At 45.7% G+C, this 26,645-nt stretch overlaps 1 protein-coding gene across 4 annotated transcripts in view; it reads right to left on the bottom strand.

Annotated features, from left to right (window-relative positions):
- Positions 1 to 13,342, bottom strand: part of stxbp1a (syntaxin binding protein 1a) — a 145,743-nt gene extending 132,401 nt beyond the window's left edge. For 2 of the 4 annotated variants that reach the window (XM_072488299.1, XM_072488300.1), the window contains exon 1: positions 13,177 to 13,342. In XM_072488299.1, coding sequence (XP_072344400.1) covers positions 13,177 to 13,213 — 37 coding nt within the window. In that variant the 5' untranslated portion in view covers positions 13,214 to 13,342. The remainder of the gene's footprint in view (positions 1 to 13,176) is intronic. The other 2 variants (XM_072488302.1, XM_072488301.1) reach the window with 1 other exon arrangement.
- Positions 13,343 to 26,645: the final 13,303 nt, after the last annotated feature.

Genomic DNA, 26,645 nt, shown 5'->3' with positions numbered 1-26,645 from the left:
CCAGACCATTCCAGAGGGCAATTAAGAGTCAAAACATTGCTGTGGATTTGGAGTCACAAGTAGGCCAGACCAAGTAAAAATGGCCGATTTCCTTCCCAAAAGGACATTAGTGATCCAGAGGCCTTTTTATGATAATAGGCGATGGTTTCATGGGCCGACATTCTCAGGCCTCCCTGCGGTGTGTTTCCCAGCGGTGGCATCATCCGATCCCGCCGCCAATGAGATTTCCCATAGAATCCACCACATGCCTCCGGGAAACCAGCGGCGGGCGTGCACCATCGACAGGACCGGAAGATTCCACCGGCTTGAGCAGCTGAAAGATCTCGCCCATGGTCATCATTAGACTTTAATTCCAGATTTTTATTGAATTCAGATTTCACTTTCTGCCATAGTGCGCTGCAAATGCAGGTCCCTAGAGTGCTAAAAGCAAATTCCTGCGGATGCTGGAATCTGAAACAAAAACAGGAAATACTAGACAATCTCAGCAGGTTTGACAGCATCTGTGGAGAGAGAAGGGAGCTAACATTCTGAGTCTGGATGACTCTTGATCAAAGTTGAGTATTACCCAGGATCCCTGGATTACTAGTCCAGTAACAATACCGCTATACCACCACTTCCCTCTGCTGGGAGGGGGAGGCGGTGTGGGTGGTGATGATGGCGAGACAGCTGCCTGCGCAGTCTTGTGCTGTACAACCCAATAGTTATGCATCCATACGGAGCTCCGCAAATCTTGTGGTGGGGTGGGAAAGATGTCGGGATTCCCACCGCTATCTCATGAGGGCACCACATTTAAAGGGTGCCCAGGCAGCCATTCACTCACTGCAGGCCAAGAACCCCAGATTCTGCAAAGAACTGTATGTCGCAGAAAAGAAAATAACATGCAGACCCACGGTTCAGCAAAGCTTCCCTGGAGACTCTGCTCCAGGTCACCCGGAATAGGCAGAAATTGCTGTTTTCCAGGATGGCAGCAGGAGGTTCTCCTGTCTGACTGGGGGCCTGGATAGAGGTCCCAGCAGAGGTCAATGTGCCTGGAGTCCAGCACAGACCCACCTAACAGTTCAGGAAGAGGATAAACGATCTGTTGCGCTGCGCCAGGGTAAGTAGCACCAACTGCAGACTGATACTCATAAGGCCATCAGGCAGTGTGAGTATGCAAGGGCTTCGGGATATCAGACAGGAGGTTGGGCTCACCAGAAGATGGAACATGTGCACTGAATGTCAGCCAGTCTTTTCATGCTCTCAATCCTCTCTCAGATACAAGACATCCTGCTTCTGAATCACTTACTGGGGTTGCAGTAGAGCTCACAGAAAGGCTTTGCAACCAATGTGCGGCAGACATTACTGAAGGAGCGGGGTCTTACTCCATGAAGTTAGAGAGAGAGTAGAATAGGTCTATGTGCTGGACTGTGCAGCTATCCATGTGACACATCAGCAGCTCTAGCAGGCCTTTGCAGGGTCCATGCAATAAAGATGTTTACCTAGGTTTGGGCAGAATGACAGATCACGGTCTTGCATAACAGTGGAGCCATCTCGGATTGAGTCTTGTAGATGTCTCTGCGATTGAAGTGTCGGGAGTACTTGCTACTCAGCAACTCTCATTGAATGTTAGCTCAATGTTTTTTTAATTCATTCGTGAGATGTGGGTGTCGCTGGCTGAGCCATCCCTACTTGCTCTTGTACTGAGTGACTTGCTAGGCCATTTCAGTTTCAGTGGGGGGCAGTTAAGAACTAACCGCATCGCTGTGATGGTCTGGAATTACACGTAGGCCAGACTGGGTAAGGTCTGGCAGATTTCCTTTTCCTGAAGGACATTAATGAACCAATGGGTTTTTATGACAATCGGCAATGGTTTTATGGTTATCATTACACTTAATTCCAGATTTTTATTGAATTCAAATTTCACCATCTGCCGAGGTGTGATTCGAACCAAGGAGCTCTGGATTACAGTGATAATGCCACTGTGGCACCACCTCCCCCTTTGCTGCCAACTCCCTCTCGGAATGATAAATATGTGAAGGGATATAGAGTCATAGAGTCCCAGATGTTTACAGCATGAAAACAGGCACTTTGGCCCAGCTCGTCCATGCATCCAGTTTCTATCACTAAGCTAGTCCCACTTGCCCGCATTTGGCCCATATCTCTCTATACCCACCCTGCCTATGTAACTTTTTAACTGTTTTTTAAAGGAAAAAATTGTACCCATCTCTACCACTGCCTCTGGCAGCTCATTCCAGACGCTCACCACCCTCTGTGTGAAGAAATTTCTCCTCTGGTCTCTTTTGTATCTCTCCCCTCTCAGTTTAAACCAATGCCCTCTAGTTCTAGACTCCTCTAACTTTGAGAAAAGATGTTGACTATCTACCTTATCTATGCCCCTCATTATTTTATAAATTTCTATAAGATCACCCCTATGCCTCCTATGCTCCAGGGAAAAAAGTCTCAGCCTATCCAGCCTCTCCTTATAGCTCAGACCATTAAGTCCTGATAGCATTCTCGTAATTCTCTTCTGCACTCTTTCTAGTTTAACAATATCCTTCCTATAATAGGATGACCAGAACTGAACACAGTATTCCATGTGTGGTCTGATTAATGTCTTGTACAACTTCAACAAGACGTCCCAACTCCTGTATTCAATATTCTGACCAATTAAACCTAACATGCTGAATGCCTTCTTCACCACCCTGTCCACCTGTAACTCCACCTTCAAGGAGCTATGAACCGTACTCCTAGATCTTTGTTCTATAACTCACCCCAACTCTCTACCGTTAACTGAGTAGGTCCTGCCCTGATTTAATCTACCAAAATGCATCACCCCACATTTATCCAAATCAAACTCCATCTGACACTCATCGGCCTACTAGCCCAATTGATCAAGATTCAGTTGCAATCTTAGATAACCTTCTTCACTATCCACTATGCCACCAATCTTGGCGTCATCTGCAAACTTACTGATCATCCAAATCATTAATATATATAACAAATAACAGTGGACCCAGCACCGATCCCTGAAGCAAACCACTGGTTACAGGTCTCCAGTTTGAAAAACAACCCTCCACAACTACCCTTTGGCTTCGGTCGCCAAGCCAATTTTGTATCCAATTGGCTACCTCACTCTAGATTCCGTGAGATTTAACCTTTTGCAACAACCTACCATGCGGTATCTTGACAAAGGCCTTGCTAAAGTCCATGTATTATTATGGAAGAGTGCCGATTGACAGGGGGCGGGGGGCGACAGGATCACAAACTTCCCTGATCTATCTGCATGGAGGAGCAATCTCAAGAGGTCAAATGGTGTCTTCACGTTGCTCCTCCCTGTGAGTCCATCTATCTGGTTCTGTCTAAAGGAGTTCACTTCCAACTCGCCCTTTGAGAGTGACATGAGTTCTCCTCAGCTTAGCTCCCTAGCGTATTATGAGGTTAGAATTTATAATAAGCTTCCTTTTCATACCCATTTCAAACTTAATATGTTTCATCATCCAAGGAGTTCTAGTCTTGGATGCCTCCCCCCGCGCCCCCCCCCCCCCTTGACCCCTCCCCATGGTCATGCATCTACTCTGTACCTGAGCTCTTGAAAGCCTCCCATTTCTCATTGACATTTTCCTGCAAAGGTTTGGTTCCAGATCGCCTTTCAAATTTGCTGTCCTCCAGTCAAATATTTTCCTGTCTGACTGTTCCTTTCCCTTCCATAGCTACTCTACATCTAATCACCATTTCCTGAACAGACCCCCAATCAAACATTCCCTAGAACCAGGTCCAGCACCAAATTCCTTCCTTCCTGGACACACAAATGATCAAAACTTTGCTTTATATTTTTCACATATTCCTCCCCTCTCTGCCCTACACTGTTACCATCCTGGTCTATATTTGGATAATCAAAGTCCTCCATTATCACTACTCCCTGTTTCTTGCATCTTTCTGAAAATTGTCTGCAGATTTACTCTCTACCCCCACTCCAATACATGGTAATCTATTGTATATACCTGGCAGTATAATCGCTCTCTGCTGTTCGTAACCAAATAGATTCTCTCCAAGTCCTGAAATACATCCACTCTTTCCGAAGTTGTGATGATACCTTTGATCAATGCTGCCATTCCGCTCCTTTTTCTCCCTTCCCTCACTTTCCTGCATACCTTATCGCTAGGAATGTTAAGTGCTTCTCCGATTGTTTCTCTTTCTAATGCTTCACCCAGGCAAATGTGTTTGCCCAGAGTTAATGTCTTTCCTTCAGCTAAACTGTTGGGGAATTGACACAGCCTGCTCTGCTATTTGCATCTTATTTCATTTTAATCAGCTATTTGCAGGATTCGTGGTCTCTTTAAACTTTGAGAATAGGAATAATCCATTTTCTAAACCGTGTTCTCAAGCCAACTCCTGCTGTTGACAGACTGATCTGCATAACTTAAGAATTTGTCAACAAACAGATCCAGCTCGGTCTTTTTTGGGTTTTCCCAATGTTTGCTTTTCTCCCAGCTTTTCTCCCAGCCTGCCCAGGCTGTTGGATTTAACACCATGGTGCAGTTCAGCAACAAGATGATTTACCAGCAAAGGCAAATTTCTCCTGCATATCCGATGCTATTCCATGCAATAATGTCCCATAAATTACTGGAAGAATGTTGATGAGTTCACCATACTCTGACATAATTTGTGCATAACATTATTTGTGACAAGGAAGAGATACAACGTGTATTGTGAATTGTGGTTTTCTACATCAAAACGGTGACGAGCTTTGGAAAAAGGTCATGAGGCAGGAGAGCTGGTAAGATCAAGCATTGGGAGGGAGGCCCGGTGTCTTCCTGTTTCCAGAGGATATCCCCAGAAGAATGGCAGCAGCTCAGCTATTCGCCGACCATACACAGATAGGCCAATCAAACCAACTAAAGGGCCAATTGATGACAATTTTACTCCCTCGAAGCAGCCCTCCAGTAACCTCCCTCAAGGAGCATTCTTTTCTGGACACTTCAAGGTCCATGGAGCAAAAGCCACCCTGTTGCGGCAATGCTGCTGATGGGGTTATTTCTCTGGTTTCTGGGACCCACCTGCTAGGGCCTGGATAAGAAATAAACGTTGCTACTTAACTGAAAGGGCACATTTCCTTCTCTCTGCAGCCTCAAAATTACCATTTCTATCAGTCGTGGAGCAAATACTGCAAAGTTGCCAGCCTTCTGATTGGACTGGTAGCTTGGAGGCAAAATCTTAATGACATGGTGATCCTTACGGAGGCCTCTTAATTGGCCACCACCAGTAAAATCACTTCCAGGGTCATGGGTTTCAGGATACACAATTGGTCCAGCGTCGGGATCCAATGGTGTGGCAGGAAAATTTCTGCGCACACATCAATAATGCCCTCCATGCCCGGTGGGCACAGCAGGGGTTGTATTTCTTTACCGACCCCTCTTTTCACATTTTGATTTGATGTTGATAGGTTTCCGTTCTTCTTTGTTGTTTTGGGCAGTGCCCCTACCAGGAGTTTGTTTCCTTTATTATGTTGATTTGATTTGACCAAATAAGATCGCCTCAATAAGTTCTTAATTGTCTGTAACATTCTTGGGATAAGCAGAGATGCTGAAAGGTGCTATATAAATGCAAGTCCTTCACTTCACCTTTTTTGTCACTAATTGTTGGAAGATTTGAACCATTCCACTGTTAGCCTCACAAAATTGGAAGCTTGTCATCCAGCTCCTCATGTGTCAGGAAATTGCTGGAATTGTGCAGCCAATATGAATGAATCTCGCACAGCTATTTAAGGCTGGTATTTCATGTCTTCAGCATCCTGTTCATACACATGATTCATGGTCCTGACAAGCCACTCAACCTTGGAGGCCCAGAAGGGGCAAGATTAAAAGTGTGCAGTCTCACTTTGTTCCCAGAGGTTTTGTAAACATCACACTTTTATTTATTTTTTTCTTACTATCTTCTTTTCCTCACTATCTTCTTTTCCTCTTTCCCTCTCTTAATTCAATGTTTCATTCCATCTCTTCCTGTATCTAAGTTCACTCTAGTTTGTTGTGTTTCCTTCTTAGCTGTTTGCTCCGCTTCTTTCGCCATGTTTGAATTTCATTGGTGAATGAGATTGGACAATTGAAAGCGACATTGAGGCGTTTCCAGCTGTCCCCTTGATCTCGCCGTTGAAAATTCACATTTCCAGCAATTTGTAGGACAAGAATAATACAACCTAAAAGGGCAAGGGAAAAATTCCAAATCACAGTGCTCACTATGAGATGTACTTTCTGGGCCAATATTTTCCCTCTTGGGCACAAGGTCATTGCTGTTGCAGCAGTCATAGAGCTTTTGCACAAAACCTAACACATGGACCTGTACTGCACATGGGTTACATACCCTGCGAGTTGAAGAGTACATTCATTTGAAATGCTTTTATGAGAAGAGGAACACTTCTCGTGCTGCTCCACTCTTTTAGCTGAGACAGCAGAAAGGATTTTCAGACCAGGACATTAATATTGTTAAACCATGGGTGGCACAGGGGCGCAGTGGTTAGCATTGCTGCCTGACGGAGCCGAGGACCCGTGTTTGATCCCGGCTCTGTGTCACTGCCTGCATGGAGTTTGCACATTCTCCCCGTGTCCTCATAGGTCTCATCCCCATAACCCAAAGATGTGCAGGGTAGGTGGATTGGCAACGTTAAATTGACCCTTAATTGGAAAAAACAATGAATTGGGTACTTTTTTAAAAATGTTTTAAACATTGGTAAACTAATGTCTGACAGTATAACTCCACACATGCAGGATAAATGGGGTGCATCCTCATGTCAAATTGACGATCAACCTCCTTCTCAACATTTGTAGGAGAAAGAAAATTGAGGATGAAGCAAATAGTATTCCAATTCCAAATAAATCAAGCAGTTTGATTCCAATTCCTTTCAATGTGGCACAATTAAGGGTCTCACCGGTTTGCGCTAGCCTTTCTCGAATGTCCAAAATAAATGGTGGCATCCAAGCACCCGGTAATCCAATGTCTCCTAAAACCATCAATGTGTGTGGCCCAGTCTAGATGTTTACGTTGTCATAATAAGTGCATAAGCATTTCTCAACCATGGGGTTATTGCAGCTGAGCTACTAACAGCTACATTTATATATTTTAAACTGTACCTACAAATTGACAATATAGTTGGGAACCTTCAATTACTGTCAATCTAAACAGAGAAGAGGTATAATTAATATGGTGTTTATTAAATATCTGCAATTTTTCTTCACCTTTCTGGTAGTCGATAAGAAAATGGGTTGTGGTAGTCATGCATAGATTATATATCTCTTATTTTGTACCATGCTGTATTTTTTCAGCTGTGATGTCTTAATTGTTAACACAGCTACAGATACTCTAGCATTACAGACAAGGAGGCTAAACATTAAGCCAAATATCCGTACTCTGACAGTTTTACAGAGGTTCAATTCTACAGTAAAATGCAGTTTAACAGCCTAGTGACACCATTGTTTGAGCAAAAAGATGTGCTAAAGTAAAGGATAGATGCGGCTCTAGATTGAGGGGAAACTGGGAATATCCAGGTTGAGGAGAAATGGGGGGGGGGGGAACCCATCCTCAGCACAATCCAATGAAAGACCAAAAACAATGAAAGAGTTTTGAAGAGTGGTTGTTGTTGTAACGTAGGAAGCAATGAGGCATCGTTCAGATAGTGTGATATCTGATAGAGTTAAATGTAAAGGTCAACAACATAAACTGCTGTTGAAGGCTGCAGATTTGCCATTGTACCTCAATTGACAGGCAGTCATTTGTTTTGGCCAACTGTAGTTGCAAACAAGCTTTAACATTGAATGTATTTTGCCTTTAATGTTCAAGTTGTGAACTTACCTTCAATGTCTCTTTGATGTGTGGCATTGCGCTATGGCCAAAGATAAGCTGTGAGATTTATCATTGATTCGAACAGGCCGGAATTTTTAAGGTATTGCTTGCCTCTTGAGAGCTAGCTCACTTGACGCATTGAGGGGTGTTAGGGATTTAGTTCTGATTGAACAGATTCCTGGAAGCTGGATCAAATGGTTACTCACCTCCCACTGCCCTGCCCCATCAAACAGCATCTATTCTTCCAATAAACAAAAGTGCTCAAAGGTTTTTTTTGTTGTCAATAGCGTTTTTTAATGCGCCTATGGTTGTTCTTCTGGGAGTATCCAGAAGATTGATTTCTGGAGACTCCTCGAGGGTCAGCAAAACTAATTAGATCATCTCATTCAACCTTTTGACAGGTAAATGAATTAATTACTTTCTCAATTGCTACACAATTTGATATAACCTAAGTATTCAGTGACTGTAACATTTCTCTTGCAGTATTCCACATTTTGTTTCCCTCTCCCTTCAACAGCATAATGTCCTCTAAAACCAGAAACAGCTAGTGCTCTATGTTTCGCTGGTTCAAGCCCTTTATGTACTGAAACTATGCAATTTGTGATACATACACCAAGATTTCCACTATGGTAAAATCAGTGATGAATTATTTTGTTAAACTGTCACTGGCTTATAATGAGAGTTTAGTAAAACAATGTTTCTTCATCTTGACGCATAAAAGGAAAATACAGTTCAATGTGTGATCTGGGGCTTTGAATCATATTTTTATTCCTATTTTGCTTTTGGTTCATCTAATTTAACTTTCTTTTGATGATAGATTTCTCACATCTTGCATCGTTTTCTGCTCATCCAGGCAAGTGAGCAACCTGGTCTCTGCCATCAGTAACCCAGGAGGTTGACAATATTGATGCCAAATGATTTTCGTTCTCTTGCAGCCAAGATGTATCGCCCCTCGCTTCACAAAATGACACCCTGTAGTGTGACTAAGGATAGAAACTTAACATGGGATGAATTTTCGGAATTAAACCCCTGTCTTAACCCTCCACAGTTACACCACCTTTAAAGTAGATCTGCACTGAATGAGTTAACAACCAGCCTAGGACAAGCCTGATAGAGTCTACTGGATTGGTAGGATCCTGTGAGTTTTGTTTAAACCACTGGCATGGAAGCTGGCACACACTGAAGCTTGTGATAACTGGAGATGTTATTTCCAATAACTGAAATACTTGAAGAAATCACAGAATAACATCAGCCAAAAATCACAATATCAATTCAGTCCCAACATACACCCACAGTTGGCACCATAACTCCTTAGCTCTTGGTTTCCTTACAAGAACATATGGCTACTGCACACCACTGCTGACGCACTTTCCATCAACACATGACTGACAGGTAACTGAGAGGCAAAATTATTTGGTCCAATTCTGCTCTCTGGCCTTACATAAACCTTTTTGAAGGTGTTCAAATTCTACTTCAGGCACTTTGGTAAAAAGAAAGCGAAGGATGATACTTGTTGATTAATTTAATAATAAGAATCTTTATTGGTGTCGCAGGTTGGCTTACATTAACATTGCAATGAAGTTACTGTGAATATCCCCTAGTCTGACACCTGTTCGGGTACACGGAGGGACAATTCAGAATGTCCAATTCACCTAACAGCACATCTTTTGGGACTTATGGGAGGAAACCGGAGCACCCAGAGGAAACACATCCAGACACGAGCAGAACGTGCAGACTCCGCATACCCAGTGACCCAAGCCGGGAATTGAATATGGGACCCTGGCGCTATGAAGCAACAGTACTAACCACTGTGTTACCATGCCAACCAAATGGCACATGAACAGGCCATTCAGCCCAACTAGCCCATGCTGGTGTCTATGCTTCACTCAAGCCACCTCCTATCTTTCTTCATTTAAGTCTACCATTATCATCTCTAATCCCTTCTCCCTCGTATGTTGGTCTAGTTCTCCCTGAAATGCATTACACCATGGGTTCAACCACTCCTTGTGGTCGCAAGTTGTTTAAAAATTCATTTACAGGATGTGGGCATCGCTGACTTGGCCAGCATTTATTGCCCTTGAGATGGTGGTGGTGAGCTGCCTTCTTGAACCGCTGCAGTCCCAACGGTGTAGGTACACCCACAGTGCTGTGAGGGAGGGAGTTGCAGGACTTTGACCCAGTGGCAGTGAAGGAGTGCCATATTCTTAACCGGTTTGGGTAAAGGTTTCTCCTGAATTCTCTACTGGATTTCTTGGTGACTATCTTACATTGATGGCCGGTGGAAATGCTCTTTCCGACAAGAGCAAACATTCCTTCTGTATCCACTCAAAATCAATTTTTAAAAACTCTATTGGGTCATCACTCAAGTTTTATTTTCTCAAGAGAAAAGAGGCCCAGCCTGTCAATTCTTTCCTGATATGTATACCCAATTTCTGGTGTCATCCCTTGTAAAACTTCTCTGCTCCTTTCAGTTTAGCTCAATTGGCTGGATGGCTGGTTCATGATGCTGAGTGAGGCCAACAGCGTGGGTTCAACTCTTGTGCTGGCTGGGGTTATTCATGACTTTCTCAACCTTGCCCCTCGCCTGAGGTGTGTTGGCCCTCAGGTTCAATCACCACCAGTCAAAGCTCTCCCCCTCAAAGGCGAAAGTAGCCTATGGTCATCTGGGACTATGGCGACTTTACTTTTAGATTATAGAATGCCATTTCTAGACGGGCGGCCATTGTCTTCACCTCAAAAAAAGAAAACTTAATTTGGCGACGTTTCTCCTCTTTCTCTCAGACCCCATGTCGGGGCTCTCGAACAGTGTAAATAGCTACAGAATTCACAGTCCCTCCAGCTACATGGAACATTTGTGTTGAGGAAAGTCTGCCTTGAGCGCAGCAGTGGCATGTTTGACAAATTAAACAAGGGCGTGCCACTCATCATGCCTCTTAGCAGTACACACAGATGGTTTGCCAAGTGCCAACATGTAGGGCAATGCAGTCAAATTGCACACAGCAACATCCCACCAATAGCAACGGAATGATTCGCCAGTCCATCTATTTTAGTAGGATGGTTGGGCGCTGAGTCGGTTGGCCAGAGCCCGTTGGGCAGTGCCATGCAACCGTTACCATGTATCTGAACAGATGAAATGGATGGATTCAACTCAGGTTTGACAATGCAGCAATTATCTCAGGACTGCAAAGAAGTACATGATCCTTTTCCAATCTTAGCATGGGATCCACAACCTTACGTCTCTGAAGTTCCAGTGAAACTACTTGATAGTCAAAGAGTGTGCAAAAACATAATTTATGAATGAGTCACAAAATGAATCGTTACACATGGCATGGTTAAAGTCCCTCCAATGAAACCTACCACACAACGGAAAAAAAACGCACAACGAAACAAACTGGCCAATAATGATCACATCTGAATTATTGAGCAGGCCATTGAGCCCATGTCACGCGTTTATATTCCGATTTTAAAAATCAAACTTTCACGTTATTCCATGCGTGGAGCTATAAATAGGATCTGGCAGTGGCTAGACTATTTCTGGTGGAATGATACAATATCACAGCTCCCACTGTCCTGGTATATTTGGGTTTTCACTGATTCTTACTCTGCAAAGACTGAGAATAGAAACGGGGAACAAATTATGCAAAAGCCAGAATGTGCGATCATTTCCTGGCCCACTCTGATATTTAACTGGGAGCTTGAAGGGCTTGAATGAAGTCGCTTGAAGGGTATCTCAAAGCTCCCAAATCAAGGTGGAGGTCCAGTTTCCTTGTCACGCTGTGGGTTTAATAATGGTTTTGCTTAGAAACGGCGATATAAATTAGTTATTCACCATTTGTTTTGAAATGATACACGCTGGAGGTTACAATGCGCCTTGAAAGACGTTGTGGAATTGAAGTCTGTGTCACTCTCCCTGGGATATGAATGAAATGTGTTTATTGTCAATTTCAGCCCACAGGGAGGAGTCAGATGTTCGCCCAATGCTCTGGTAGCAAAGTATTAATTCTTACTGTAATAGTCTGAAGAGCCAAATGCATTACTCCCGCTGCAGATACCTGCGTTTTTTTTAAGGAATCATAGTGTCCTGGCTGCGAATTAATGTTACAGTTGCAAATGAAAGTACTGAGATCTCATTTAACAAGTGTGCCATATCATTTGCAGCACCGCTCAAACCTCGGGGGTAGTATGAATCCCACCCACCTACACACACACACGTCCGTACACAGCGATCAAATCCGTGATTTAAGACTCCCAAACGCCCGTCCTTTCTCAAGAACACAAACTAATCCCACGCCCACCTCCTTTCCGGGGCCAGTTTCCTTTCTGGGAGGGCCAAACAGGAGATCCAAGGAGGGGGATTGTGAAACAGAAATCGTCCAGAGGCCAATCGAGTAGAATCGATATTTGAATCGTTAGGTGTGTGTGTGTGGGTGGGTGGGATTCATACTACCCCCGAGGTTGTACCATAGGGCGAAGGATCTCCTCTCTATCTATATCCATCTCCTTCTTTATCTTCCTCTCTCTCTGCCGTGTTGCAATCTGCTGCAGTGCCCAATGTGGCTTCAGACTGACAGGTCGGTTGGAAAGCAGCGTGTAACTCAGGTTGGGTGTTGCCTCTGGAAGGAGGGTCAGCTCACGCCGCCCGCCTGGGATCTTCCTGTGCGCCCTGACAGCCCACCTTCGCCTTTATTGCGGGCGCTTTTTTGCCATTTCAACCCGTTCCCAATGCGCAGACATTTTATTCCGGGAGGTGAGCGTTGATACCACAAGGAGGTGACAGCGAGAGTTGTCTCTCTCTCTCTCACACACACACACACACACACATCTCCTGTGATTCCCACTGCACTGCAGAACAAGATCTGAGTCCCAGTCTCAATTCCCTCCCTCCCCCCAACACACACACAGGGACAACGACCCCTTAAGGTAAGGTGCAGACATACTTGGAGGGGATTGCACATAGGAATCCAACCTTTTGTCAAAGATACACACCGTGTGCACCACCCGCCGTTTTGCTAATGAATGACTAGAAAATGCTTGCGAGCGAGGAGGCTGTTAGGAGCCCAAATGACAGGCAGAAAACAGAGGGGAGGGGAGGGGGGAGGATAAATCGAAAAGCCCCAGCCCTGTATCCTTTTGTTTCTGGCTGCCTTTGGATTACACGGTCAACAGCGTCAAACAAGACAAATATTTTAAAAAATAAAACCCATCCCATAATCTCATCATCGCCGCCTGCATCTGCATTTCGGGCACGACTTTGTCTGCACGGGTCTCACAGACAACAGACGGCAGCAAACAGCCGACCCCCGCCACCATTTGACATTTCTGTTTTATTTATTTTTCTCTCAATCTAAAAGCAAATGCTCTTACTTTCTCCGACCACCGCTTTTAGCCCGATCGGTGCCATGATGTCTTCCGCTCACTCTCGCTCCGTTCCCAATCAGCTGACTGCAGGAGCGGGGATATAAAAGGAACCACGTCACGGGCGAGTGGCAATTCCTGGGTGTATTTTAGCACCCAGCTCCCCCCCCCCCCCCCCCCCACGATTGTAATTCGCGGTAGTTCCGCCACTGTCCTGGTCAATTGAGAATCACAATTGAAAAGAGGCATGAGACAATAAAGAAAGAACAGGTCACCGGGGCCAGGGAGAGAGGGAGAGAATGGTGAAATTACAAATGAGGTATATTTCATGATGTGTTGGTTTCAGCTGGAATGGTATTGACATGATGAGCTGGGGAGGAGCCTGCACAAGGCCGGGGGTGGGGGTGGGAGAGAGCGGGGGGGTATTTCGACACTTGCAATGTACACATAATTCTTGCAGAGAAGCAAAGAGTCACCGAATCGTGTGTCATATCCACTGAGACAAGAGGACAGATTCTGGAAGCATCCATTCAGGCAATAAGTTTCCGTGCCAAGTAACACCCATCTATCTCCCAGCCATCATAAGGAGCAGGCGATTTAAAATCGTCGCGGTACTTTGAGAGAGAGACCCGTCTCTGTATATTCCACAGGGGTTCCATGTAATACAACCCCGGTTATCTTTGTTAATTATCTGGCTTCAAAATATTCCACCCCCCCCCCCCCCCCTCCCTCAATCAATATTAACCCCGAGTGAAGTATCACCCACATTTTCGGTGTCTTAGCTCTGCATTTTGGAATGTTAACCTCCAACCAAGGGAGCTGAAATAAAATAAACTTTATCTTGGGGTGTGGGAGGTGGGGGGGGGGGGGGGGGTACTCCCCATCGGCCTACCCTTAATCAGCAAAGGGGTGGGAGGTGGCAACAGCTCCATCAAGTTTATGAGCCTCACCAATAACCTGCTCACTGATGCTCAGTCTGGTTTCTGCCACGAGCACTTGTCTCCAGTCCTCATTTCATTGACCCCCGACATGGGCACAAGAGTTGGACCCCAGAGGTGAGATGAGCGTGGCTGCCCTTGACATCAAAGCAGCATTCGGCTAAGGCAGGCACCAAGAAGCCCAATTAAAGTGAAATCAACGTGGATGAAGGAAAAGGCTATGGGCCCTAACAACATTCTGACAATAGTACTGAAAACGTGTGCTCCAGAACTTGCCACGCTCCTAGCCAACCTGCTTACAGTACAGTTACAACACTGGCATCAACCTGGCATCATGGAAAATTGCCCAGGTACGTTCTGTCCACTGAATGTAGGACACGTCCAACAAGCCAACCCGTCAGTCTCCTCTCGATCATGGATAAAGTGATGGAAAGTGCCATTGACCATACTATCAAGCCGCACTTACTGAGCAATCTGCTCACTGACAGTCAGTTTGTGTTTGCCAGGGTCACCCAGCTCCTAATTTCATTGCTGTATTGGTCGAAACATGAACAGAGGAGCTGAACTCGTGAGGTGAGAGTGACAGCCCTTGACATCAAGGCAGCATTGGACTGAGTGTGGCAGCGAGGATCCCCAGCAAATTGGAGTCAATGAGAATCGAGAGGTGCGGGGAGGGGGGTGGGGGGTGGGGGGAGGGGGGGGGAGGGGGGGTGGAACTCTCCACTGGTTGGAGCCTTTCCTGGCCATCTCCAGCTGCTTCATCTTTCCAGCATTAGTTCAGAAGGGTAGATGTTCAGCACAATGTTCAACACCATTTGTGACTTCTCAGATACTGATGCAGTCCATGCCATGTGCAAATGCAATAAGACCTGGACAATATCCAAGCTTGGGCTGACAAGTGGCAAGTAGCATTCATGTCACACAAGTGCCAGGCATCTAAATAAGAAAGAATCTAACCATCTCCCCTAGATATTCACTGGCATTACCATCATTGAATCCTACATCATCAACATACTGTGGCTTACCATTGACCAGAAACTGACCTGAATCATACATATAGGGCGGGATTCTCTGACCCCCCCCCCCCGGCCGGGTCAGAGAATCGGCGGGGGGCGGCGTGAATCCTGCTCCGACGCTCCGACGCCGCTGCCGAATTCTCCGGCCCCCGCTGGCAATTCTCCAAGCCCCAATGGGCCGTGTGGCCGCCCGTTTTCGGCCAGTCCCGCCGGCGTGAAATGGACATGGTCCCACATAGCGGGACCTGGCTGGTAGGCAGTCTACTGGAGTCCTCGGGGGGGACGCGGAAGGGTCTGGCCCCGGGGGGGGGGGGGGGGGGGGGCCACGGTGGCCTGGCCCGCGATCGGGGCCCACCTATCTGTGGGTGGGCCTGTGCCATGGGGGCACTCCTTCCTTCCCTCCGCCCCGACCTCTGTAGGGCTCCGCCATGGCCGGCGCAGAGAAGAAACCGCCTGCGCGTGCGTGGGACCACGGCGGCCCTTCGGCGCCGACCGAGCCCCCTGAAATGCGGAGGACTCCACAACTTCCGGGTAGCCCGATGCCGGAGTGGTTTGCGCCGTGCTTGGCACCAGCTTCGGGCCATCCCGCCGATTGCAGAAGAATCCCGCCCATAAATACTCTGGCTACAAGAGGTCAGAGTAACTCGCCTTCTGACTCCCGAAAGCCTGTCAACCAGCTACAAGGCACAAGTCAGGAGTGTGATGGAATACTCTCCACTTTCCTTAGATGAGTGCCGCTCCAACAACGCTGAAGAAGTTGAACACCATCCTGGACAAAGTAGCCTGCTTAATTGGTACCCCATCCACCACCTTAAACATTTACGCCATCCACCACAGTATCAGCAATGTGCATCATCAACAGGTGGCACTGCAGCAAATCCCCAAGGCTCCATTGATAGCTCCTTCCAAATCCGTGACCTCAACCTCGACTATCTCCTCATTCTTTCAATCTCGCTGGGTCAAAGTCCTGGAAGTCCCTCCCGAGCAGCACTGAGTTCCACAGCCAGTACCGCCCACATCCCATGAACAAATAAAACAAAACTCTTCAGTGGCTGGAGCCATTCTCAAAGTTTGTGGTTGCTGGCTGCCACTCATTTCAGTCCCAAGATACCACTGCTTAAGCTTTTTTAGGAGAGCATCCTCAGCCCAACCATCTTCAGCAGCTTCATCATCGACCTTCCCTCCATCATAAGGTCTGTAGTTGGATACTAAGGAGCAGTTCAGAAGCTGCTACTTCTGCACACGATTCCGAAAGGTCAACCCTCTCCCATCACTTACAAAATATGAATCAGAGGTCATTTGAAATACTCTCCACTTGCCTGGGTGGGTGACATTGCAACAACATTCAATGAGCTTAATTTCTACAGAACAAAGCAATCCAGGTAATTGATAGCCCACCAACCATCCCTACCTAAGCAGTGCATCATGGATGATGTGTTTATCCACAAAAGGATGCACTGCAGATACCTGCCAAGAAATCCTCAGCAGGATCACCTAAATTAGCAACCTCCACCACCTAGAATATCAAGGGTAGCAGGAACATAGGAATTAGGAACAGAAGTAGGCAATTCAGCCCTTCGAGCCTGCTCCACCATTCAATCAGATCATGGCTGGACTCTTCCTGGTCTCAAATCCACCTCTCCACCTGTTGCCCATATCCCTTTAACCCATTTTCTATCAGAAATATATCTATCACCTCCTTGAAACCAGACAGACTCCATCGCACCATGGAGCAGCGAGTTCCACAAATTCAGCTCACTCTTCGAGAAGCATTGACTTCTCAGTTCTAAATCTACCACCTCTCAACCTTTATCTGCGACCTCTCATTCTAGATTGCCCCACAAGGAGGGACATTTGGTCTACATTTACTTTATCAATCACTTTTAGTATTTTATATACCTCAATCAGATTCCCCCGCCTCATCCTTCTACACTCCAGCGAGTATAAGCCCAAACTGTTTTATCTTTACTTATACGTCAACCCTTTCATCTCCGGAATCAATCTGGTGTGCCTCCTTTGAACTGCCTCTAATGCCACCACATCCTTCCTTAAATAAGGAGACCAAAACTGGATACAATACTCCAGATGTGGTCTCAGCAACACCCTATACAATTGCAACACCTCTCTACTTTTATACTCCAGTCCTTTTGCAATATTAGTGATGCCAAAATTCTATTTACATGTTGTACCTGCATACCGACTTTCTGCTTAATGAACAAAGGCACCCAGATCCCTCTGCCCAGATACACTTTGAATCTGCTTTCCATTTAGATAATTATTTTCCTTTCTATTTTTTCCTCCAAAATGGATAACCTCACATTTATCCACATTAAACGCCATCTGCCTAATATTGGCCCAATCTCCTAGCCTATTCATATCCATCTGTAAACTTTTTATCTTCTCTTCACTGCCTACTTTCCCATCAATTTAGTATCATCTGCAAATTTACACTCTGTCCCTGCTTATCGATCATTTATATAGATTGTAAACAGTTGAGGTCCAAGGACTGACCCCTGTGGCACCCCGCTAGTTACAGTTCACCAGCCAGAGAAGGACCCATTTATCCTGACACTCTGCCTTCTGTCAGTCAGCCTATCCTCAATCCAATTTAGTACTCCCAATCCCCTGCGATCTCACCTTCTGGATCAGTCTTTAATGTGGCACCTTGTCAAATGCCTGCTAGAAGTCTAGATATACCACATCCACAGGTTCCCCAATATCTTCCTTGCTGGTTACGTCCTCAAAGGACTCAAGCAAGTTTGTCAAGCATTACTTACCCTTCATAAAACCATGCTGACAATGGTGAATTGAGCTTTGACTTTCCAAATGTTCTGTCACCTCCTCCTTCATGATTGATTCAAGCAACTTCCCACCACAGAGGCCAAGCTAACTTTTTTCCTCTCTCGCTTTTTGAATAGGGGCATCACATTAGTGTGTTTCCGATACATTGGGACCCATCTAGAATCTAGGGAATTCTGAAATATCATAACCATTGCATCCACTATCTCTGCTGCCACCTCCCTTAATACATAAGGGTGCAGGCCATCAGGTCCCAGAGACTTATCTACCTTTAATCAAGTTTATTCAATACTAGTCTCCCTAGTGATGGTTATTGCACCAAGTTCCTCTGCGTTAACTGTAGCTTTTGGAAAGTTTTTATTATCCTCTACTGTGAAGACAGAGCCAAAATATTGTTTCAGTGCCCCCGCCATCTTTGTGTTATTACCAGTATCGACCACTAAAGGGCTAACATTTACTTTAGCTATACTCTTCCTCTTTGTATACTTATAGAAGTTTTGCTATCAGTGTTTATGTTTTCTGCTAGTTTCCTTTCATAGGTCATCTTAGCTCTTTTGATTTTATTTTTAGTAGCCTTTTGCTGAATCTTAAAGTTCTCCCAATCCTCCAGTTTTTGCAGTATGGTATGCCCTAGTTTTTGCCTTTATGTCCTCTTTGACTTATTTCTTTAGCAATGAAATGTTTTTCTCCCTTTTACAATTCCTCTTCCTCTAAGGAATATACCTTAATTAAGGGGTATTTAATATCTCCCTGAACATACGCCATTGTTCCTCAAATGTCCTAACCCTCAATTATTTGTGCCAGTCGACTTGGGCCAACTTCTTCCTCAGGCCTGTATAATTACCTCTGCCCAGCACTAAAACTCTAGTATGGCACTCTAACTTCTCTCACTCAATCTGAATTTGAATTGTGATCACTCCTTCCAAGAGGGGATCCTTAACAAAATGACTATTTATCAACCCTTCTTCATTACATAATATTAAATCTAAAATAGCCTGCTCCCTGGTTGACTCCAGAAAATATTGCTCGAAGAATCAATCCCTCATACACGCCATGAAATCTTCCTCAAGGCTACCCTTGCCAGTTTAATTAATCCAATCACAATGCACGTTAAAAGCACCCATGATTACCATTATACCCATCTCACAAGACCTCATTATTTCTCGGTTTGTACTGGGCACCACTTTGGAAGTATTGCTCAGGGGTCTGTAAATTACTCCTACCAAGGAGTTTGTACCCTTGTTTTTTATTTCCAGCCAGATCAATTCAACATCTTGACCCTGAGTGCCAATATCATTTCTCAATACAGCCTTAATGTCACCTTTAACCAAAGCAACTCCACCTCCTCTTCCATTCTGTCTATTCTTTTGGAATACTGAGTACATTTGGACATTCAATTACCAGTCTCGGTCCTCCTGCAACCATGTTTCAGTAATCCCCACCAAATCATACCCATTTGTCTCTATTTGTGCCGTCAACTCATTGCCCCTATTCTTAGTACTGCGTGTATTTAGGTACAAGGTTTTTAAATATGTCCTTCTGATTTGTCTTTCTCTTGCAGGATTTTCTTGTGCACTATGCTTTTCTTGTGCACTATGCTTTTCACACATTATGATCTCCTTTATTAATCTCTGATAACACTCAGCCTCATCCCCAACTTTCACTCCCACAATCACCTTACATTTTTAATTTTTACGTTTCCTTTCTCCCCCGGAGTCGTTAGGCTGGCCCTTCCTGTTCATCCTATTAACCTCTTCCTTCTCCTCACATACTAACCTGCTGCTCTGGTTCCCATTAACCATTACACTTCTTGTAGTTTTACCTTTCCCTTCCCCTCCCATTTGCTAGTTTAAAGTCCTTGTGACCACCCTATTTATCCTTTCCACTAGAACACTGGTCGCAGATCAGTTCAGATGGAGACCGTCCCAATGGTACAGATCCCTCCTCATCCCAATATTGATGTCAGTGTCCCATGAAATGGAACCCCTCTTTCCTGCATCACCCCTTTAGTTTACTTCCCTAATTTTCTCATCCCTATGTCAATTTACACGTGGTTTGGGTAGTAATCCAGAGATTATAACCCTTCAGGACCTGTTCTTTAATTTTGTTCCTAGTTCCTGATAATCCCCAAACAGGTCCACTTTCCTAGTCTTCCCAATGTGGACCACAACAACTGAATCCTCCCCCTCCCACTCCAATATCCTTTCAAGCCGGTTATAGCTGACCCTCACCCTGGCACCGGGCAGGCAACATACCATACAAGACTCTCGGTCCTGCTTGCAATTACAGGACCCCCAACCACTTGTCTTGTTGCTCCCCCTGTTTGAATGGCCTCCTGTACCATGATGCATTAGTTAGCTAGCTCATACTCCCTACAGTTCTTTTCCTCATCCACACAGGGACCAAGTATCTCATACCGGTTGGGAAAGGTCAAGAGCTGAGGTACCTCCATTTCAAAATTCAGGATCCCTCTACCTGCCTCACTCGCAGTCACACCCTGCTGTCCCTGACCACTGGCCGAATTTGAGGTACTTAATCTATGGGGTGTGATTGCTTCCTGAAACAAAGTGTCCAAATAACGCTCTCCCTTTCGGATGATCCACAGTGTATGAAGCTCAGACTCCAGCTCATCAATTCTGGGCCAAAATTCCTGAAGCAGCAAACACTTGATGCAGATGTGGTCACTGCAGTTCGCAATGGGATCTGCCAGCTCCCACATCATGCAGCTACAGCACAATGCCTGCCCAGCCATCTCTACTTAGTTAATTATCAGGTGCTTGATAACATCACTACCTCAAAGTCTTTCTCCAAGACATGCGCCATCCATCACTTTGCTGCTGATTGAGAATAGGCCAATAAGGCATTGATTGGTTGAATTGAATTTCTCCATTTTGTGGATAGTATATACCTGGGCAATTTTTCACATTGTCAGGTAGATACCAGAACTGTACTGTACTGGAATAGCTTGGGTGCAGCTAGTGTGGAGCACCAGTCTTCAGTGCTACAGCTGTTGTGAGGCCCCATGGCTCTTGCTATATCCAATGCCTTGATATCAATGGGGAGTGTCAGAAAGTAGATGGACTTTTAAGTGATCTGGGTTGGTATTGTTGGCTATTAGAAATAAGGTATAGATTTAGGTGAGTTTAATTTAGTGTTTCTGTGTAAGAAAGTGTAAAACTCTAGCTAGATTCATGTTAAATAAAGGTGTTTACATGTATAGGAGTCTTTGGTTTCATTTTTTTAAGGTCTTTATTGTGCTTAGAGAGTTTATGGTGTGAAAGATAACAAGAGAAAGAATAGAGAAAGAATGAACTGTTGATTAGCGACCAGGGACCACCTTTAGGGAGAAGATCTGGTCCGGAATTCTCCAGCTGTTCACACCAGCGGGATCCTCTGGTCCTGCTGACAGTGCACCCAGTGGGGTGGATTTAATATGAAATCCCATTGACAGCAATGGGAAAAGAAGATTCCGCTGCTAGTGAATGGTGTGCCATCTCCCACTGTTAAGAAAGCAGCGGGGTGACCAGAGAATCCCATCCCTGGCGATTTCAATTTTAGCTGAATCCTTAGCAGAAGGAGGATTAGGAGCTAGAGGGAGAACAGCTCTCTCAGCTCTGCCAGAAGCAGAACAATGGAGTATTGGTCAAGAATTCTAGTCCCAGGAATTAAAGGGCTGTTATAAACTAGAGAATGAAGAGACATTTCCAGAAAGATTTAAGTAAAAAGGAAAATGGGAAATGGAATTTGAGCAGGGGACAGTTCACTGAAGGGCAGACTTGGTGAAATTGGCTAGAGAAAAGCTAAATATCTGAAGCGATCATAAGGTTGGTGTCCTTATTCCAGTCTTTGGAGCAATAGTACTCATTTGGGGTCTGAGTACCTGTGAGATTGTGGGCTTGATTCTTCCCCCCACCCGCCGCAAGATTGCCACTGTTGCTAACATTTGGTTGGTTCAATTGGCTCTGTTTTATAACCTTTGCTCTTTAGTCGCCAGGTATCTTTATGATACCGCCACGAGGTTCAAGTTCAAGTAATGATCAATAACTCAACACACCAATTAGTAAGATTCAAATCAAAGCACATTTATTAAACACAGTAATCGCTACTCATGCACAAATTCTACGTCTAAGCCTCTTCTACAACTAACAGGCCTATACTTAACTTCGGACTGGCCCACCAGGTCAGGGGAACAAATGGCCTTTCGTTCAGAATCTGCAACTGCGGGATTCAAAGCCGGTATGGACTGGTAGCAAGGAGCATCTATCTCGTAGCGAGCGTTGACTTGAGACTTACTTCAGGGATGCGGCAGCTTGGACCGTTCACTCTCAGGGGTTGCTGAGTGTTGCTGAGTGACCCGGTCAAGGAGAGCGATTTGAACTTGGGGCTTAACTTTTATAGTCCCCAGGGGCTTCCCGCCTTTCGGGGCGGACCCTGTACCTGGTTCTAGGTGATTGGACTTTGTTCCAATCGCTTGGTTCAATTTCTCCAATACTGGAGCGGTTCCCTGATCGATGGGCGGTCTTGAGGTGTTCGTTAACCTCTTTTGTGTTGGCTCCGGGGAGTCTGGCTTAGCGTTATTTGTCCTACATGTTACGATTATTCCTGGGGATTGCTCATTAGTATGTAGATGGCTGCTACATTATTATGCTGATGGTCGCTGGTATCGATGCTGTCTGGGCTTTTGCAGAGTTAAATACACAGTAAACCTGCACCTGCTGGTTTCTGCCTGTGTTGTCTGTATTTCCCTTCAGCCTTTGCTGTTCTCCATTTTAAATCGGGGGTTGGCCAACTCGGGTGGCTACAATCGCTCCTAGTCATCCTAACGCGAAGCGTGAAGGATCACATAACTGCGTTGTTTTTCATTCCCTGACCCGGCGAGCACTCTTCTATGGCCTCTACACTGACCATAACTATGCAAAGATTTTTAACTGACAATTCTAAGGGGCGCTATGTCAAACAGGGACATGCATTACAAAACAAGAAAATCGGAACCTCTAACTATCCTTAATCAACTACACTCACTTAAACATTTAATCACTCTAACTTCCTCGACCATACAAACAAAATCATAGCAGTATTATACTCATTTTCTGGCTTGGCAGTCAAGCTCAGGATTGTACAATTGCTCATGAACATTTCTTTATTTACAACAAAAACGCAAACGAATGCTCTTTATTATAGATCGCGGGGGTCAGGGGTCTGGTCGTATCCGAAAATAGGGGATCTTATCCTATATACCGGGGTGCGAACGCGGTATGCTCTCCTTCTCCATTTTCTCAGACGAATAGTCTGCACGATGCAGCAGAGTATCGCCAATACCAAAAAGGGATTTTATCAAGTAGAGTACCAGGTTATAAACCTGTCACACCAAGATGGTGTGGTGTCGCTTGTGACTGGGCTCTGGGTACTATGGGGGAGTGAATCATTAACGGCTGAGGGGGTTGAGGTCAGGGGGTTCGCGTTCACGCGCAACCAAATGTCCATTATAACGATGAGCCACGCGGAGGATGTCCTCATGGTTCTTCTTCTTTCACTTCTCTTCTCTTCTCTTCTCTGGTCCTGGAGCTTCTGGAGTTCGGTGGAATCAAGCATAGTGTCTGTTACTATCTTGGTTTAACATCTCGTATGATCGCCTGTCTGACCTTTAGTGCCAATTACTCCCTTTATAATTGGTCACTATGTGTGACTCCCTCATTTTGTTTTTCAAAAACCGAATTTTAGGACGAGGCACACTTACAAATACTGAACCAGTGCGAGCCGTCTCGTAGACTGTACGGTTTACCATCCAAATGTTTGAGGATGTAAATAGCAGAGGGTTGGCAACTTAAGGGTTACCTGGAAACAAAACAAAACTTTTGAACCAAACATTTTCCGAAATGAGGTGCGTATGGGCCGCGACGGGTAAGAGTTGGATGGAATCCCCGGGTAGGACGCCGACCAATGCCGTGTGTTCCCTACCCGAGCGTAGCTGACCAGAGGGGGGTTCCCAGGCAGGGCGGGTCCCAATGCCATTTCTCCACTGCCTGAGCAACCGACAAGAACGGGCAAGAAATGTAGTCATCGTGGGCGGTTGCAGTAGTGGTTCTTCCCTCGAACCAGAAGGGCAGTTATGAATGGGAGTCTGTGTATCTGTCGACAGATGAGTTCCTCTGAATTGGAGTCTGGGGCATTACCAAGTCTCTGCGGGCAAGTTCTCAGAGGTTTCGGCCGAAAGGGCGTGGGGCTGTTGGAAAAAAAAATTCCGGTCTGACATACAACATTTAAGAGTACAAGTACAAACAACATCAAACATGCTGCAGGTTCCATCAGAAAGGACACCGTTTTCTCCCAAGCGGTTCCTTTTAAAACATCATCTGGACACCTCAGTTATCGGTTGCGAACAGGGTCGCAAAGGGGTTCTCGTTTTGGGAGTCAGACTCAAAGTCGTCATCTTCTCCCGGATGCCAAACTCTCGAGTGTATCAGGGCTGATAGGGCTGCATGGTGTGATTTTGGATCCCTCTCGTCATTCCGGACGAGTCTGTATGAATTATCTCGGTGCCAATAGGTGGTGTCGAGTTCTGTGGGGACAGAATCGAGGTCGTCATTGTAGGTCGGTGGTCGGTGGTGGGGTTTGTTTAGGAAAGTGATCGTGAAGGGATCACTCGAATCGTGGTCAGATTCGTTGGGTGTGGGTCCTGTTGCATGGGGATAGTAGGGAGATGTGCTTTGGCTATCGTCCGAGTCACAGTCGCGGTCGCTGCTGATTCAGTCTGTGGGCGTTCCGGGGCGGAGTCTATTGTTCGGGGGTGGAGTCGAGGTTGAGTCCGTGGCTGGGCTGGACGTGTTGGGGGAGGGTAGGGTTACATTGGCTGTGGGAGGGGCGTGGTCTGCTGCATCGAGCATGATGTGGTGTGCGTGGTTAGACTGTGTTCCATATGCCTTCATCTGGTTGATATGGAACCACGCAGTCTTTCCATTGGGGTACTTTATCTTGTAGACGGAAGGGCTTACTTTGTTCGCAATGGAGTACGGACCCGAGTACTTTGGTGACAGGAATGTGCTGGGGTTGTATACGGAGAGCATGACTTGCTGTCCTACACTGAACTCAGTCGCATGCACTGTCATATCGAAACAGGCCTTGCTCTGTTACTTTCTTGTGCCCAATTTCACTGCGGCTGCTAGCTGAGCCGTTTTAACATTCTCCACTAATTGTTTGACTGCGTTCTCATGTGTGAGGGCCGTCACTTCGGGGTTGGTCAAGTCTAAACCTAATAAAAATTCTGTGCCTTTCATGGGGCGTCCGGTCATGAGGGTGTGTGGGGTGCAACCTGTGGATGTGGAAACTGTATTTCGCAAAAACATCAGCGCAAAAGGGAGGACTGAATCCCAAGTGGTGTTGTTTTGCTGGACCATTTCTCGGAGGGTGGATTTTAGGGTCCGATTCATGCGCTCCACGATACCACTTGACTGGGGGTGGTATGCAATGTGGAATTTTTGGGGAATGCCAAATATCATGAGGACATTCTTCATGACACGTCCCGTAAAATGGGAACCTTGGTCGGATTCAATGCTGCGGTGGAGTCCCCATCTTGTAAAGATGTGGTGGGTCAAAATCTTGGCTGTGGTCTTTGCCGTGTTAGTTCTGGATGGGAATACTTCCACCCATTTGGTAAACGTGTCTATCACCACGAGTACACATTTATAACCATTTCTGCAAGGGGGCAATGGTCCAATATAATCAATCTGGAGGTTAGTCCAGGGGCCATTAACGGGTCGGGTGTGACTGAGTTGAGCCTTCTTGGCATATCTGTCCGGATTATTCTGGTCACAGATAAGACAACTCTCAACGTAGTGAGTAACATCGACTTTTAAACTCGGCCACCAGCAGAGCTGCCTGAGGTAGGCTGTAGTGGGATCGATTCCCTGATGTCCATGACTGTCATGGAACAAACAAATCAGTTGATTCCTGTCCTGTTCAGGAACCACAGAAAGGGTGTCTTTTAACACCACACCGTCATGTGTGGTCAGAGCATTTTTAACCCTCTGGTAGGGTGCTGGATAGTTTCCTTTTAAAATCTCCCTGAGATTGCTGTCCTGCTTCTGGGCCTGCACTAAATCCTCGATCTTAGTCTGCGAGACCTGAACTGCATTCACTGGTCTGCTCTTGGGGGGTGTCCAAAAATATCCGTGTCTGGAACTGCTTTTGCCAATGCGTCGGCTTTTACATATCCGGGGGGGAGGAACGATGGTGACTACGAACTTTGACTATTCTGAAAGTCCTGTTCTGTGCTCTCTCTAAAATGTGACGGAGTAATGGGGCTGAGGGGAGGGGTATTCCGTCTGTGGAAACAAATCCTCTTGCTTTCCACAGGGGCAGGAATTCCGTAAGGCTGTTGCAGACACAGAGGCTGTCCGAGTATATGTCTGCTGAGCTGGGGAAGGAATCTGGGTGTTCCACTATGTATGCGATGGCCGCAAGTTCTGCTGCCTGCGCGCCTAAGTGTCCTGGAAGTTTTATTGCTATTTCTTCTAGGGCACGTCCTCGACATAAATACCGCATCCTGTTATGCGCTTCCCTTCTAATATTGTGGAAGATCCATCCACATATATCCTAATGGGTTCGCATGTGTCTGTGTGCTGGGGGCTCTGGGTTGAACTACCTATCTTTCTGGGGGGTGTTTTAGCAATAAAGGGGCCTGTGTTGTGGTGTGGAGAGATAATTTCACATTCATGGGGGGTTCCGG

The sequence above is a fragment of the Scyliorhinus torazame genome, chromosome 22 (assembly GCF_047496885.1).
Source record: "Scyliorhinus torazame isolate Kashiwa2021f chromosome 22, sScyTor2.1, whole genome shotgun sequence".
NCBI classification, from domain to species: Eukaryota; Metazoa; Chordata; class Chondrichthyes; order Carcharhiniformes; family Scyliorhinidae; genus Scyliorhinus; species Scyliorhinus torazame.
The sequence above is the reverse complement of the archived record's forward strand: the minus strand, read 5'-3'. Positions and strand labels throughout refer to the sequence as shown.